This window comes from Typha latifolia, chromosome 13 (genome assembly GCF_019914945.1).
Source record: "Typha latifolia isolate L0001 chromosome 13, TyphaL0001v2, whole genome shotgun sequence".
NCBI lineage: Eukaryota > Viridiplantae > Streptophyta > Magnoliopsida > Poales > Typhaceae > Typha > Typha latifolia.
In genome coordinates this window covers 2,422,939-2,440,993 of record NC_133098.1, presented here as the reverse complement: position 1 = coordinate 2,440,993, position 18,055 = coordinate 2,422,939, and the positions used below count along the sequence as shown (strand labels likewise).

General features: G+C 36.3%; 1 protein-coding gene across 1 annotated transcript; it reads left to right on the top strand.

The window, feature by feature from the left end:
• The first annotated feature begins 3,617 nt into the window (after positions 1–3,617).
• LOC140799592 (DNA repair and recombination protein RAD54) lies at positions 3,618–16,849 on the top strand. The gene is made up of 21 exons (XM_073153971.1): positions 3,618–3,961; positions 4,253–4,636; positions 5,115–5,201; positions 5,328–5,568; positions 5,711–5,836; positions 6,080–6,136; positions 6,213–6,299; positions 7,152–7,247; positions 7,358–7,408; positions 8,395–8,469; positions 8,585–8,671; positions 9,182–9,273; positions 9,358–9,487; positions 12,910–13,029; positions 13,108–13,221; positions 13,302–13,385; positions 13,483–13,557; positions 13,632–13,690; positions 15,475–15,679; positions 15,768–15,866; positions 16,194–16,849. Exons 1-21 carry the CDS (start codon positions 3,735–3,737, stop codon positions 16,539–16,541), a joined length of 2,844 nt encoding a protein of 947 aa, XP_073010072.1. The 5' UTR covers positions 3,618–3,734; the 3' UTR covers positions 16,542–16,849.
• The last annotated feature ends 1,206 nt before the right edge of the window (positions 16,850–18,055 follow it).

The window sequence follows — 18,055 nt, the reverse complement described above, 5'->3', positions numbered from 1 at the left end:
TTGTCTTCTTGAACTCAGAAAGGCCAGAGTTCAATTTCATAGGAGAAAATTCCAACAACAATGTCTTTTTCCAAAAGAATTGAAAGATGGGAGATACACAGAAGTGGCCAGATTCACTCACTTTAAGCATTAGTATTTTCCTTGATTTTTTTAGCCTCTGATACCAGAACCTGTTCACAAAGTGAAAAGTTGGAATCGTAATGAGATTGCTTTTAAAATAATTAGGCATCTTATTCTTTCTAAGCATCTCAATTTGCACCACACCCAGCATTTCTTCCACTACCTGCTTTTTCTAAGGATTCCAACAATGGGTGGCAGCAGCTTTCTTTGCTTTATATAATTCTCTTATCCATCAGTCAAGAAATATATTTGAAAATTTTGTTGCCACTTGCAGAAGATTCTATCCTATCAAGTTGCTGGTTATCATCTCCAGAAAGATCAATGAAAGACGAATCTGAAGCCTAACTTTTTATAAAAGAACTGAATACTTATAAAAGAGCAGGAGGTGCAAACCTGTGACCATCTGAGAGCTGAGAGCATACTAAACAACATGGCTATCAAGAACATGAAGCCAAGAACGCGGGCAAAGGATTGTGAAATGACAGTGGATGAGTTCAAGGAATGGCTGAAGAGGTTTGACACGGACAAGGATGGGCGCATAAGCCGGGAGGAGCTGCAGCGAGCCATCCGCAGCATCCGCGGGCGGTTTAGTGGTTGGAAGAGCAGGCGTGGAATTCGCCGTGCTGATATTGATGGTGATGGCTTCATTGATGAGGATGAGATTGACAATCTAGTGGATTTTGCTCAGAACAGCCTTGGTCTAAGAATTGTGGCCTACTAGTTATGATCACTAATGAGAAGGAAGCAAAACAATAAGTCTTGCATGGTTATACTTTGTAAGTTGCGAAGGATGTCACAGGGCTACTGGCTTTAAGATCATGTAGTTCGCTTTGTATCTCCTGTGTAATATGTAAAAAGCTTGTGTTTGCTGTGTGCTAATCTAAATGATTCTCAGACTACCTTCCTTCCTCCCTTAACTACATTTATGACCTTTTTTTTTTTTGGCAAAGTACAAAGATAGATAATATAAAAGTTTGATTCTCATGAAATGAATTCTCCAACTCGGAATTCAAACACATCAATTCAAATCAAGTAATGAGAATTCTTGATACTGCTCACTTCCAAACTTGTAAGTAAGAGATTTAGAATTCAAAATCCATTTAATTCCCCTTGCGAGATTCCTAAACATTTGTCTAAAATTTGTGATGATCAACTAGGATAATATGGAAGACAGTAACATTTCTCGTTCAGCGTTTAAATCAAATCTCAACAATTTGTGATAATCAACTATGGACTGTGCAAACATTCATAAGCAGAAATGACCAACAAAAGATGTTTATATACACTTAGAGAAACGTATAATTTTATCAATTTTACAAGGAATAAACATCATTAGTGGTGCAAAAAAGAAGTGTTCTCCTCTCTCTCTCTAGCCCAAGTATCTCAAATTTGGGAGGAAAAAGATGTTCCTCTTATTCTGTTAATCCATCTTGTATCACACAAGTGAATAATATGCGTTAAAAAAATGCGACTTTCACACTATGATGTTGACGATTCGGTGATGTCTAATTCAACTTATTGGTAGTAAATTAGATCAAATTTGCACGCATTGGAGTATACACATCCATACATATATATGCCCATAAAGAAAGATTAACCTAGAGCCATTAAGAATAGAAGTTCTTCCCTGAAAGAGGCACTGCCCTAGAGGAGAAGATGTAGCCCACTCGAATAATCTCCAACATATCCTTCTCCAAGGTTCATCTTCGCTAGCGTACTGATCAAATTAAAAGAAGAGAGTGGGAAACAGAGACTGCGATTGATAGAGGACTGCATATTGGCCCCTCCAAATTTCATATTTATAAGTATGCACCCTTCAGATGTGGAATTTGAGAGCTATATATATGATAACTAAACATGAAAGACTTTAATGCAAATAACGACGTTGCATACTGCCCCCGGTCCTCGACCTTGTAGTAGGTCTCGAAGTTGAGGATATAAATGTCATTTTGAGAAGAGTCGGGGCAGACAGTATTCAGTCTACCGCCAAAATTTGAGGTCACCTTCGCGAACCCGCGTGGTACGAGCCAAAAGGCGTGAAGAGGGATATAGAGCAAACTGCAAACCCCTCATTTCGCATCTCTGGCGATGATCCAAATGGTTTCGAGAAGAAGAGATCGATCTCTCCTCAGACTCCACTGAGACGGAGGAAGGAGACGAGGATCGTCCGATAGCGAGAGGAAGTCGCAGAACGTCGCCGCTCTTGTGAGGTACGACGGGGATCTTGTTTTCCTCGTTCCATTTTGGTCAATGGCGATGGTTGGATCTGGCGTTTTGTATTAAATTTTTATTTCACTAATATTCCACAAGTAAAGGCTCTAAATGCAAATTCCTTTAATTTTTATTTAACACCGCATATATAGTTACATCTTTATTTAAATAATATAATTCAGGGTGCTAAATGCAAATTTTGGGTAATAATGAATCTATGGGTGCTAAAATTTCGGTAATTTTCATTTAACAACCTAATATAGTTGATTTTTCGGTTTTGTAATGAATAAGTATTGGTGCAAATTTCTGTAATTTTTCAATTAACACCCTGTATAATTGAATTTTCGGTTTCATAATAATGGATAATATAGGGGCTTAAATGCAAATTTCTGTAAATTTTCAATTAACACCCTGTATATAACTAAATTTGCTTTTCCATAATAATGAATAATATGGGGGCTTAAATGCAACTTTCTGTATTTTTTCAATTAACACCCTATATATAACTAAATTTTTGGTTTCATAATAATGAATAAATATGGGCGGTAAATGCAAATTTCTGTAATTTTTCAATTAACACCCTGTATATAACTAAATTTTCTTTTCAATTATTAATGAATAATATGGGGGCTTAAATGCAAATTTCGGTCATTTTTCAATTAACACCCTATATATAACTAAATTTTTGGTTTCATAATAATGAATAAATATGGGCGGTAAATGCAAATTTCTGTAATTTTTCAATTAACACCCTGTATATAACTAAATTTTCTTTTCAATATTAATGAATAATATGGGGGCTTAAATGCAAATGTCTGTAATTTTTCAATTAACACCCTATATATAACTAAATTTGCTTTTCAATAATAATATGGGGGCGTAAATGCAAATTTCGGTAGTTTTCATTTAGAACCCTATATAATTGAATTTTCGGTTTCATAATAATGAATAAATATGGGCGGTAAATGCAAATTTCTGTAATTTTTCAATTAACACCCTGTATATAACTAAATTTGCTTTTCAATAATAATGAATAATATGGGGGTAAATGCAAATATATGTACCTTTTCAATTAACACCCTATATATATTTAAATTTTGTTTCAATAATATTGGGTAAACATTGGTTTGAATTGCAAATTCTGTATTTTTCTATTTAACACCCTGTGTATAACTAAATTTTCGTTTCAGTAATAATGAAGAAAATGGGGTGGTAATGCAAATTCTGTAATTTTTCAAGATCACTATGTATGTCATTTTGAGAATAGTCAGGCCATTCCTGGAACATCAGACAGTATTCACTCTACCGCCAAAATTTGAGGTCACCTTTACGAACCCGCGTGGTACAAGCCAAAAGGCCTGAAGGGGATACAGAGCAAACCCCTCATTTTCGCACCTCTGGCGATGATCCAAATGGTTTCGAGAAGAAGAGATCGAGAAGACGACGAGTTCGATCTCTCCTCGGACTCCACTGAGACGGCGGAAGGAGACGAGGACTACATCGAAGCCGTAGCAGCAGCAGAAGAAGAAGCCGATCGAGAAGGAGACCTGCAAGAGGAAGAGCCTCGTGATTTCGATTCGCCGCCTTCTGATAGCGAGAGGAAGTCGCAGAACGTTGCCGCTCTTGTGAGGTACGGCGGGGATCTTGTTTTTCCTCGTTCCTATTTGGTCAATGGCAGTAGTTGGATCTGGCGTTTTGGTTTCCTTTGCGATTCGTAGTGTGTTCTACTCTTTCATGGATTTAGGGTTTGTATTAGACATCAAGATTTGTGATGTGTAAGGGAAAGCTCAAAGTTGTGGTTCAGGAAATTTGACAATTGGAAGATGGGCGTGTATGGGGATTTGGATCGTCTAATTAGTTTGAAATGTCTTATATCATCAGAAGATAATTTGAATTACTTCTCCTTTTCCAATTCTGACAGGGGGAACCTTCTTGTAAGAAGGCAGCCACTTATTCCACGAATTCTCTCAGTTTCTGATGGAGCAGAAGTGGCTAGGAAGCCATTTAAACCTCCATGCCGAAACGGATATAGGGATCATAATGAAGAACTTGCTCGGCGGCTATGGGCACGTAAAAGGTTTGTCCCATGGAATTCTTCGCGGCAGCCATTGGCTGCTTTAACTAACATTTTACAAACGCCTACTACTGCTGCAAGTGAGGATTACTCAGAAAAGGATCAAGCTCTCCCACCTGGGATTGAGCCTCTCATTCTGTGGCAACCTGAGGTAAATGATGAAGAAAATGGTGATCTTTCTCCAATTGAAGTAGATCCCTTGCTTGTTCGATATCTTCGACCTCATCAGAGGTACATATCTTGTTTCTCTTTCCGCTTTTCTTTTTCCATTCCGCTTTACATTTTGTCTCATGCTTGCTTTCCACGCTTGATTTTTTTTTGTTTCTGCTGAACAAGCATGCTGGGATGCCCTATACTATTTTCAGTGCTTTATTTTCAATTACCATTGTAATTTTTTTTCCTATGGATATACTTTGCTATGTTTTGTTAATGCATTCACTATACGTTTTTTCTTAAAAAAAATCTCAATCAAGGCACAGATTGTGATGTAAATCACTTCAGTTGTATTATTTTGGATCGCAACCAACAATTTGTAGTTATCGGTTATCACTTATATATGAGACTAATGAACGTAAGAAGAAGGAAGAGGCACAAAAACATTTACTTCTGACTACACTGCATTTGATAAATGGTGATGTTTAATATAACAGGCTTTTAGTCATAGTTAAGTTTGCTTTCAGTTATTTGACAATTTTACATTGTAATGCAGAGAAGGAGTTCAGTTTATGTTCAACTGTGTTTCTGGGTTGTCCAGTGCTGATGGTATTAATGGATGCATTCTAGCAGATGATATGGGGTAAGCTAGCCCACTTGCTATCTTCTTTGTCTCTGGCAGTTGTTTTAGTGGCTAACTTGTTCTTCAGATATCTCTGTCTTGACTGTTGCTGATAACATATACTTTTAACCTTTTCAACTAATGCAGATTGGGAAAGACTCTACAATCAATTACTTTACTTTACACCCTTCTTCGACAGGGATTTGATGGCAAGCCAATTGTCAAGAGGGCTATGATTGTAACTCCTACAAGTCTAGTTAGTAATTGGGAGTCTGAGATTAATAAGTGGCTTGGGGGAAAAGTTCCGCTTCTTTCTTTGTGTGAAAGCACACGTGCAGACGTTCTCTCTGGGATTGAAAGTTTCTTAAAATCTTGCAGTCCTTTACAGGTTCTTGGCTACCACTTTTCACTTCCATATTGATTGAAACTGAATAAAATGTTATGTGATAGATTGGCTAGTTAAATGCTTTAAGCTTTATAGAATATAGTGTCCCTGTAAACACAATATTAACTTGTAGAATCAATTTTAGGTACTCATCATATCTTACGAGACGTTTCGGATGCATTCTGCTAAATTTGAAAGGACTGGAAGCTGTGACCTTCTCATTTGTGACGAGGCTCATAGGCTGAAGAATGATCAAACACTGACAAATAGAGTATGCGAAACTCATCCATGTGACTTACATTCAGATAATGAGGCATTGATGATATTTATTTGTCATACACTTCTAAAATATGAATATTTCTCTCTAATCGTTGTCAGAATTTTGGCCTGAATTGTTTCAATACAAAATGGCCTACTTATGTTATTACTAGGTTTTTCTCTCTTTCAAGAGTTACCTTAGTCTGATCAACTGTTTTAAATAAGCAATACTAAAGTGATCATATGTTTGTTTTAGGCATTGGCTGCTCTTCCTTGCAAACAGCGTATCCTGTTGTCAGGAACACCAATGCAGGTGAGTCAGTCTGCTTCTCATATTCTTTTCATGATCTTCTTTGACCATAAGATTCCTTTTTCTCCTAATACTACAGAATGATCTAGAGGAATTCTTTTCCATGGTAAACTTCACAAATCCAGGAGTTTTAGGGAATGCAGCACATTTCCGCAGATATTATGAAGTAAGCTTTTTTTTATTTCACCCGAAATCAATTACTCAAGCCATTACATTACATCTGTTTTACCGGGTTTTTTTTTCTTTTCAAATGATATCCATTTCTTTCCTTAAAATTCTATTGTGGAATCACAAGAGATAGCTAAGTTTCATCACAGTTCATGGCATGCCGTGAAAGTTAAGATTAAAGCAAATTAATAGTTGATGGCAAGATGAAGGTCAAGGTCAAAGTCTTCTGTGTCAGTTTTTGGTTCCAATATGCAGAGATAATGAATCCATTGGGGCTCAGTAAATTTTGTTAATAGTGCTACACAATGTGCAATTTATTAAGTCAAAGATTTCTATGGTAGGTTTTATTGTTTTGTGAAAGCATTTTGATAATTTATCAAGTTCTTTCGCCATCTACTTAATGCGAGAATTTTATATTAATCCGTTTTACACATTTATAAGCTGCATGTGTATCTTAAGTCTTACTTTTCTTCAGGTTGGTCTCAAAAGACTACATCCTTCTTATCTGGAACAATTCCTTAACTCAAAATATGAAAACCAACTGCCATAAGATAATAAGACTGATTTGAATTTAACTAAATACTTACTGGGAAAGTATGAATCACTAGGAAAATGTTTCTAGCTGCAATTTCCTATAACAAGTGGTACAGTATTCCCACCTCTAAGCCCCTCTTGAGTTCTTCAACTTACTGATCTTTGAGTTGAGCATTACAAGCAACAATATGTTTAATGAGAAAATCTTTGGGTGTCTAATCAATAAGTGGTTTGAGCTATTACAATCATTTCTGCCTTAGGTTTCCATTATCTGTCTAAATGATTGTGGCAACTTTACATGTCTTATTGAATCAAGGCACCAATAATTTGTGGAAGAGAGCCTATGGCGACGGTAGAAGAACGAAAGCTGAGTGCTGAGCGATCTGCAGAGCTAAGTGCAAAAGTAAATCAGGTAATCTAGATAAGCTTGATATCATTCTTCATCCTCATGAAGCTTTATTTGAAAAAGATTACTTTGTATACTTATGGTGTTTTCTTAGTGATATCTATTGAAAATTTCAGTTTATATTGAGGCGGACAAATGCTTTGTTGTCAAATCACCTACCGCCAAAGGTATCTTGCCCTTTTCTTTTTTATTTTTAATTGCTAATAAATGTTTTTGATGATATGAGCTCGGCTCGGCTCGTTAGGATTATTGAGCTAGCTCGACTTGGCTCAAGTTGGCTTGATTTTTCAAAAAAAATTGTTTCAATTTATTCTATAACTATAAAGTTACAACCTTTTGAGAGGTTGGTACATATAAAGACCTTCCATAGCTCTTCATTTCTCGACGTGGAACTAAATATCATCCAATCAATTGTAAAAAATAACATCTTTAGATGTAAAACTCAAGATTCAAATCCAAGTCATCCAATTTGAGATTGAAATGCTTTGCCAACTGTGCTACAACACACTAACCAATTCTTGTAAATTAGTAGATACTATTTCATATGACCAAGAAGGTCGTGAGATCAACTCTAATTCTAAATAATTATTGTGGAGAAAATTGTTCGGTGGTTTGGTGGCTCAGCTCAATTGATGGCTTGGTTGTGTGATTGACTTGGAGGAGCAACATGGTAGCACGACAGCTTAGAATAGGCCTTAGCGGTGTTTATTTCAAAGCAATAGTTCGGCAATGCACTCGTCTTAAAACTTAGACTATGCAATTTACTTTATTGGCTAAAGTTTAGTGGGGTTTAAGTGTCTCCATATTTAGGAATGGTTAACTATTTGTCCAACCAGCTCGGCTCAGCTTGGTTCGTTTATAGTTCGAGTGAGCTCACGAGCCTCGCAAGCCGACGAGCTTTTTTGACGGCCCTAGTTATGATATCCCCATTTGTTGGAAATCATAGTCCATAGAATCTTGTGTGATAATCATATCAACCAAGGGTAGAGAAGTCTTTTCATGTTCAGTTGTTCTTTCATTTATCAATCATGATTCTTCCATCTTCATGTGCCAAAGGTAGTTTGCTTTAGAATTTTGCTTTGTGTGGCTACTTTACTCCCTTTCCTTTTAATAGTATCTTATTTGCCTCACTGACCTGATTATGTCATCATAGATCATTCAAGTTGTCTGCTGCAAATTGACTCCTTTACAACTTGATTTGTATAACCACTTCATAAAATCCAAAAATGTGAGTTTATTCTTCCTTCTCATCTTTATACTTAATTTGTTGACAAAATAGTGTGCTTTTTTTTGTGGGGATCATGCTAGTTGCTATTTTATCTTACTTATTGATACATTTTCAGGTTAAGCGTCTAATATCGGAAGAAGCAAAACACTCCAAAATTTTAGCATATATTACTGCTCTAAAGAAATTGTGTAATCATCCTAAGGTAATTTATTCTAAAAATATCATATCTTTTAATAAATTTTCATATTTTTCACAAATAGAAATTGTAACAACTTTTAACTTTTCTTATCTTCTAGTACACTCTTTAAATTTCTGTACTATTTTTGCCTCTCGTTCACCATATTGAATGCCATTTTTTGTCATCATCATCTAAATAGGTGTAAATCTGGACAAGCGGTTGAATGGATTTGCCACATTTCCTACTTAGGAAATGCTACTAAAATCATGTATTGTTAATATGATGCACTAACGAATACTTGAAGTTTTTATTGTAATCTTTAGAGGAATAACATTATCAGGGTTAATTATTCTTTTTTATGTGCCCTCTGATTAGATTAGATTTTCTTTTCAAAGATTTCTCATGTTACACTTACATTTTGATTATACTTGGAAATTATTCTTTTATGTTTAGCTTGTATTCTCTGCTTCCAGTTGAGGGAAACGAAGCAACTGACTACATTTTTGTTTCCCTTGATTATTTCTTATGTTGCAGCTTATTTATGACACTATAAAGAGCAGTAGTTCAGAAAAATCTGGATTCGGTGATTGCATGCGCTTTTTCTCTCCAGAACTATTTTCTGGGAGGTAGATGTCAGGACCCTGCTCTTAATTTGGCCTATCTAGATTATCTAATTTACCAGATTTTGTCTATATTTTGCATTTTGCAAGATCCGGATCATGGACTGGAGGGGGAATGTGGGTAGAATTATCAGGTAAAATGCATGTCCTAGCTCGGTTGCTGGGTCATCTTCGTCAGAGAACTGATGATCGTATTGTCCTTGTATCAAATTATACACAGGTGATTAAATGCTGACATGATTTAAATGCTATATATAACAGTTATAGAATCACTTCTCATATTTATCTTAATAAATGATGAACAGAAAACACTTTAACCTTTGATAACTTGTAAAATGACAATGCTAACTAATCCATACTAAGAAAGTCTAGGCTTGAGAGCTTGACTCATGCATGCTATTTGCATTCAATGTCCATAATATTCCACATATTCTATATTTCCAGCAGTAGTTGTCACGACCCGTAATAGGAATCATGATCAGCCATACATCTCAATATACTTGAGATACACGAAGCCTTATCAATACTTTCTACGTGTACGATGGCAAAATAAATAAATAAAATAAAATTATGCTTTATTAAATTTTAAAGCTAATTGTAATAACATAAAACAATGTTAATGTTTTTGAGTCTCTAAACTAAATAGATAAAACTTCTAATCTAAAACATAAAATCTAAAGAGCGGAAGAGTAAATAAGTGAATCCTAAGTGGAGGTGAAGTCCGGATACATCTCGCTCAGTCGCCCTGCTGACTATTACCTGAGATAGATAAATAAATACAAAAAATAGAATCCATGAGCCAACAACTATAGCTCAGTGAGTGGAATCCACTTGAAAATCAAATAAAATTCTACATTATATTAATACTGAAAAAGATTAAACTAACAGCAACAATATCCATAATAATTGCAATAAGCATGCTCTTTAAATAATAATAATGATAACAATAGAGAGAGTCACAACTTGTAACCTTGCATGATTTTAATATATTAATATCTTTTCAATATTTATACTGTAATATGTCTCAATGGGTTTAAACCCTGTGGATCCACATTAACTAGAAGTCACCTTGAGATGACGTTCGAGACTTTTCTTCATAGCTGATCCGGTTAGGGTCATCAGAGGGTATCACCCTGTGATCAACACATTCTGTCTTTTCCTCTAACCGTTGAGAGAAGTTAGAGTCACCTAGAAAATTTTCTCATTCATCCTAGGACTATTCCCTAATCTCGCCAGAGTCACCTAAGAAAATCACCGCAGTGATCTAATTTAGGACTTTCCCTTGGACTTCCAGATAGACTTGAGTCACCACGGAAAATCGCAAACGATTTATACTGGGACTGTTCTCTAAGTCATACTAATACTAGTCTTATTTTTTTTTTCACAAATTTCAATATTTGCACGAAGTATGGTGATGCGCTGAGTAAAATGATTAAATGCACACAAAAAATATAACAATTAAATTTTTGCACGTACGGATAAAATAAATAGATTTGCACACAGGAATTGTAACAATTAATTTTTTGCACGTAAGAGTGAAATAAATAATTTGCACACAGAAAATTTACATGGTCTGACAAAAGTATGAAATATAATAAAATAAATATGTGAGTGAACCTACTCACCTGAGTTTAGATAAGACAACCGAAATTTTAAATCTCTAGCTCACGTACTAAAAATCACCACCTTAAATAATAAATAATATTCAAAATTTTAATTTGAATAAAATCAATATTTCTAAAATTTTAAAAAAAAACTAAAAGAAAAACTAAAATGGGTTTAACCCACCCATTGGATTGGGTTAGGTTGCTACTGGCCCGGCCCAATCCAAAAAGAAATCAATTAAATCGGGTTGGGCCGAGGCCCAACCAAAATTAATTGAATTGGGCTCGGGCTAACCCGCAGCCCACCAAATAAATGGTTCGGGTCGGGTCTTTGGATCCGAAATCCAACCTGAACACGAACCCAAACTTTAAAAGAAAAGGGTTGGCTCGGGTTAAACCCGGGCCCCACCCAAACCCTTTCTCTTCTCACGACCAATGCGAGGAAGAGAAGGGTTGAGGGAGGGAGTGACCGCCGGCGACCCTGTCGACGGCCCTGCCGGCAGCGGTTCACGACCACCCTCAACCTCTCGGCTCTCTCTATCTTTCTCTCTCTCTCTCTCTTTATCGTCCTCATGAGGTGGAGGAAAACTCACCACCGACGGCCGACGTTGAGGCCGGCGTCGATTGGAGCCATGAGGGCTCCCTAGAAGACATCACCGACACTGGCTTGGAGCACGAAGCTTCCGGTGACGCTGCGATTGCGACCTGAAGCCGCCGGCCGGCCTGATTTGCTGACGAGGCTGAATTCCACAAATTAGGTATTTCTAATCTATCTCTTTAAATTTAAATTAAACTAGAGGGATGAAAGATGGCTCACCGGGGAGAAGTGTGGTGGTCCCAATTTCCTCCGGCGATCCGATCCCACAACGACGACTCCGACGGTGAGAAAAGAAAGAAAACGATTGAGGAGAAGAATGCTGGGGGAGGGGGTTGAGGAGAGAGAGAGAGGATTAGGGTTAAATTTATAGATTAGAAGATGATCAAAACTAATTCTATTCGGATTAGATGAAATCCCTTCTATTCCGCGCCTCATCGCGTGTCGGAGAGGGAGAGGGGAGGGGCTGCACGTACACCCCCCTCTCTCAACCCCTTTTTTTTTTTCTGGTTCTGACAGCAGTAGGACTTCAGAGTCAAGATAATTTTAGGAGAAGTTGCTATAAGTCCAAATTAACCCTAATCCTTCTCTTTTCTATAAATTTATGTCAAGTAATATTCTCAAATGACCTTCTAGTGAGGTGTTGTTATATGAGATCATCTTCATTAATCATCTTTCCATCGCAGAGTAGGAAATGGATTACAGGTTTTGTAATATCCTCAATACTTGGTATCATTGTCAAATTTTCACTGTTGGCATCATGATTAAGTTTGTCAAGAACTAACAGCTCTATTAGATTTATACATTTTCACATAATACTTGACCGCTAGTCAACCTTCTAAGCAAAGCAGGACAGGACTTACCTGATGTATAATTTATGAGTAGCTACAGCGCATTAACATAAACCAGCTGGTGTCACTTTCGTCTCTGATGCTTCGTGTGCAACATGTGATCCTTTACATACATCAAGTGAAATGGGGAAGCTGGACATTATAGGGCTTACCCTTGGGGTTTAGACTTCATAGCTCGAGGAAATAAAAAATTAATTGGATGGACTCAAATTAGTATATCTTGGCTTTTTCCTATTGACTTGACTTCCTTAGCTTCTTTCTCATCTAAAAATCTGGGCAGATTCGCTCCCAATTAGTTGCTTTTTGACCTCTTATGATGCTTCCCTCAAAGGCTTTAGTCTCTTGCTTGGCCTTTTCTTGTGAATTAGATTTGAACCTCCGTCATGGCGGACTTCTCTTCCTTGAGAGGGTTGGCCTTTCGTACGAGAATATGGGCATAATTCTTCAGTAGCACACTCAACTTAATGCATGTATCACGTGTTAATGTAGCATAGATCTACTTTCTCATAATGTATACTTTTATGATCTTATGTACTTTCTCCAGTTAATTAAATTTGTTGGTGTTTCCTAATCATCTTTTAAACTCTATCAGACATTAGATCTTTTTGCTCAATTATGCCGGGAGAGAAGATACCCATATGTCAGGCTTGATGGAGCAACATCCATTAGTAAAAGGCAAAAGCTTGTTAACCAATTTAATGATCTATCTAAAGTGTGTAATCTTCTTTGCTTCTAAGACTATTGAGTTACAGTCATTTTTCTGGTCAAATCAGTAATATGCTCCTGGCAGGACGAATTTGTTTTTCTCCTAAGCAGCAAGGCTGGTGGTTGTGGGCTTAATCTAATTGGTGGAAATCGATTGGTGCTATTTGATCCTGATTGGAACCCTGCCAACGATAAGCAGGTATCCTTATCTTTTTTGGTGAATTAATACATTTTATTTTGAAGAAGTGCTGTCTTACCATAGATTTTGCCTGTGTGAAGGCTGCTGCAAGAGTCTGGAGAGATGGTCAAAAGAAGCGAGTTTATATCTATAGGTTCTTAAGCACAGGAACTATCGAGGAAAAGGTTCGAAGCTCTGAACCTGTAAACCTATTGCTAAACCATGATTATATTCTACAGTATTGTGATTGATGACAAAATGATACTGAGATTATTGTTGTAGGTCTACCAGCGTCAAATGTCAAAAGAAGGGCTTCAAAAAGTTATTCAGCAGGATCAAGTGAATATTCATGCACAGGTTAGTATACCTAAAGCATCTCTCTTTATTTCTTGTAACCTCCATATATATGAATCTGGCATGTATTTTTACAGGGAAGTTTTCTTTCTACGGAAAATCTACGTGATCTTTTCACATTTCATGAGCATATCAGGTAACTCCTATATTTAAATATTTGTCTGTCTCTTAAGCTTGTATTGGTTGCACTTCATCTATTATGATGTAGAAATTTCTTAAGAATGCTGAAACAACTGGAGAAGATATGGATAATATCTAATATGCAGTATCTGTGAAAAAAGATTACTGGGGAACAATCAATGTGTATCTGTGTCAATTGGAATTAAGTAGGAGTGTAGGACAAGTAATAATTGGGTTGGACTTTTGGTTATGTCTATTAAGCACTCGTTCAAGTTTTCAAGAACTGAAGGTCAAAGGAAATAGACATGAATATAAGAGATTTATGTAGAATACTCTAGTAGAGTTGATGGATCAGCCTTCTCAAAGTGGCACACTGATATTAATATATAAAGAAAGAAGGGTTGATGGATCAGGCTTCTCAAAATAGCACACTGATATTAATATATAGAAAAAGGTCTAGATGAGATGCAATAGCTTCTTATTCTTTCTCTTAGGGCTTCTCATCTCTCACTTTTGTCGTTAAGGTAGTTCTCATAATTGAGTCAAATGCTAAGATAAATCCTAATGCTTGTCCTAACCTTGACCAATCTCACAATACTCATCTGTAACCCCTCCCTCTTGGATCTTGTGGCATATATTCTTGCTTGCTACCATTGTACATATGTTACAATACTTGTGTCAAAATCCTAAGTAATAATTCTAATTCTAATCTTAACTATATGACTTTTAACGAGTAAACTTGACGATAAATTATGAAAGCTAAACAGTAAGCAACGCAAATACGCATAATTTATGTGAAAACCCCCAAACTAGAGCAAAAACCACAGATCTTTTTCGCTAAGATTAAATTAATCACTAATTAAAAGTAAGTACAAGAACTGCTTGTAAATTACTTGTTGAATCTCACATAGATATTTAAAGATCTTTTGTTCGTTAGACTTCGCGATGAGTTGCTTCTAGTAATTGATTACACCGATCTTTTTGACCCTTAAGATTGAACGAATCTTGTCTTAGTAACCCTCGAAATCTTAATCAATGAAGAGCTTCCACTCCAATCTTTGTTAAAACTTTAATTCACGTTCTTCAATCAATCTCGATCTTTTAGGCATTAAAAACTTATATAGGTTTTTAAAGATAGATGACAAACCTGGTTTAAGTCGGTCTAGAATAGCTTAACTTCGTCAGGGCGTTCGAACGCATGGAGAGCTGTTCGAATGCTCTTAGCAAAATAGTCCACACAGCCAAGGCGAATGCCTATTATTTATTTTTATCTTGGGAAAATGCGTTCAAACACATCTGGGGCTGTTCGAACGCCTATTAAAGTCCACTGTTCTCGGGCTTTTGTATTCGAACACTTACAGAAACTGTTCAAACGCCAATTAAATTATGCTATTCTCGGGCTTTTGCGTTCGAACGCCTACAAAAGCCGTTCAAATGCCAATTAAATACTACTCTCAGGATTTCGCGTTCGAACAACCTCTATAGGTGTTCGAACGCTTGAACATTGGAACAATATATCATACTCAGGCAAGAGTGTTTGAATGCCTCCGAAGGTCGTTTGAACATCGGAACACTGGAACACTGTATCGGTGACTTTAAATTTTTCTATTATATCATGTTTTTTACAAAAATCTATCAATACAAATAAAATAAAGTTTTATTCACTTAATTGCCAATAAAATAAAGTTACATAATCCATGAATGGCATGCATCCTTTGATTCATGTTCTTTTTAGAAAGACAAGTTTTAGTGCGAACAAGACTCATGAATTTTTATGTGTTTGTTTTATCTTATATGCAGGTCTGAGATACATGAAAACATGAAGTGCACACGTTGTAAAAAGGATAGTTTGTTTGCAAAGGATGGCACCGATTGTGTTACAGGGGTTACTGATGGCAAAGATTCAAGCATAGGAGATCAAGAGACCAATCAAGTGGCTGATGATATTGGTGGATTTGCGGAAATTGCAGGATGCTTGCAGAAGTTAAAAAGCCCAGAGAAACAGGTGGCGTAAAATTGTCCTTTTCAGATACTTCTTTCCATTTGGAGCTATAGTACTTTCTTATGCACGCTTTATTTATATTATTTTTCAGCTTGGAACACCATCCGAAGAGGATTTAGGAAGTTGGGGCCATCATTCTGATCCATCAACAGTGCCTGATGCTATACTTAAATATTCAGCTGGTGATGAGGTGCGGCAATATCTTAGACATCCATTTGACCACAACTTTGTTATAAAAGCTGCATCACTTCTTACATAATTTTATACGAGCACTTGTCAGTTCATCTTATTTCATAGAACCAGTGGTTCCCTGCTACTGAATGTATAGAAAATGCAGTTCCTTGCATCTGCACAAAAAGATAACATACAGTTAAAAAAAAAACAATTGTTTATCAAGATTTTAAAGTTCACTGAAAAAATAGTAGTTCAAGCACCAAATGGATCTGCAAAATCTTTGACAGCTACAGTGAGTTAGATGCGATGAATAGTTTTAACCATCTAAGTTTCTTTTCTTCAGGTAACATTTGTTTTCACCAATCAAGTAGATGGGAAGCTTGTTCCAGTCGAATCAGTGCCAAGATCAACCGCTCAGCAGTTGAATGAGCCAAAAGGAGACCGAGGAAAAGATGAGAACATGATTTTCTCACCTCAGCAAATTAGGTCGTCGTCTTCACCATCAAATGGAGCTTTAGATAGGACGGGTTCTCATTTGCAAAGCTCATCCTCGAGTGGTCCTTCTAGATCAATGAGAACATCATTGAATAGCACTCCTGCCCTGAGGAAATCCAATCTTTCTTGGGGTAATCAATCTTCGCTTAAAAGAACACATCCTGCTTCTGAAATATCTGATGATGATTTTACATGAGCATGCCGCAGTCGAGATTGACTCTTCTTTGCCAGAGGAAAATCCAATGGATAATTATGAAGTATACTTGAAATTCCATGGACAAGCACCGAGTAATTACTTGTACAGAGGATCACATGACCACTTCAAGTTGTAAAAAATGTTACAAGTCTCTTGAGAAATTGTCAGGGGCTAAACAGCACTCAGGTCATTAGGGAGGTTAAACTACTTAGTTAAATCTGTTGAGAAACCATAGTCCTTGTATATTATGTGCAGATAGTTGATGAAAGTAATGCATGCTAATCTCATTGGCAGAATTTACCCATAAAGGTTTTTCCCCCTCGATTCTTTTTCTCTTTATAATTATCGCAAATATTGGTTGCTGCTTCTTGTATTATAGCTGCTCTTTTTCTCTAAGAAAAATAGGGAAATCCTGATTAAAGTTTTATAAGCATCATATAATAAAGTGGAAACTTCTGTATTACAAATTTGCAATATCAGATATTGGAAAGAAGAGAATTAATCAACTTCCCCAAGCCAAATTTGATTTCATCCCTCCCGCATTATTAATTTCCTATTGCAAAGTTTCTTTCTTCCCATGTTAATTATTTCTTAAGCACTACTACTGCACCAATCTTTCTATATCTTTTTGAGAAGCAATTCATTGACTATTGACCAGCCTCATGCTTTGAACCGAATCCATGTGTCTTTCCTCCAAATATCCTCATCCTAGAAGCAATAAATATGAATAAACACTAGTATCTTCTCATCAAAACTATGCTAATGTGACGACACACACATTAAAACAAAAAGAAAATTCCTTTTTCTTTTTTCTTTTTTGTAATCACGTAGGCATATATTCCATTCATTTATAAAACTACATGTATTTCATTAAGTTGAAAGAGACAAATATCATACTTAGTTATAATAATAAAACATCATAATAAACTAAAAAGTGAATATCAAACCTCACGTACAATCAAAATATAACAAGGAGTGCAGTCCTGAAAGATACATAAATTAGCATGCATGCAGCCATAAATAAAATTAGATAATAGTTCAGAATAACTTAGTATAATTATCCTAAAGAAATCCCAAACATTAAAATCTAAATATTCCAACGTATAGCTTTGCCAACGGGACCGGAGACCGGAAGAGAGACGGAAAAAAATTCACATTGTAGGTTTCTCTTTGCTGCCACGTGTCCCGGACATTCAGGTCGGACCATGTGAGTGGCAGCCGCACTTGTCGGCAGGAGCAAGAGAGCTCAGGCGTACACTGTTTGGGTCCCCACGGTTTATAAGCTAGTCAAAATCAATAGCTCCACACTCCAGCCTAGCACACAATATTGGATAGTAATAGGATAATAATTTTAATTCTCCCGTGAGTTTTTTTTACTATTTTAATCTCTGCTCATCAAATATCGTACCTAAGTAAATAATTTCCAAAGTTACTTACAGAATTATATGACTTTTAGTCCACCTAATTTATCACGTAAGATCATTTACACACCTATATAAAATTTACTCATTGAG

Bases quoted from the DNA above. Each gene is read 5' to 3' on its own strand.
- LOC140799592 (XM_073153971.1), top strand. From the start codon at position 3,735: ATGATCCAAATGGTTTCGAGAAGAAGAGATCGAGAAGACGACGAGTTC. The intron at 5,569-5,710 runs GTTCTTGGCTAC...AATCAATTTTAG, and splicing joins AATCTTGCAGTCCTTTACAG to GTACTCATCATATCTTACGA. The intron at 9,274-9,357 runs GTAGATGTCAGG...GCATTTTGCAAG, and splicing joins CCAGAACTATTTTCTGGGAG to ATCCGGATCATGGACTGGAG.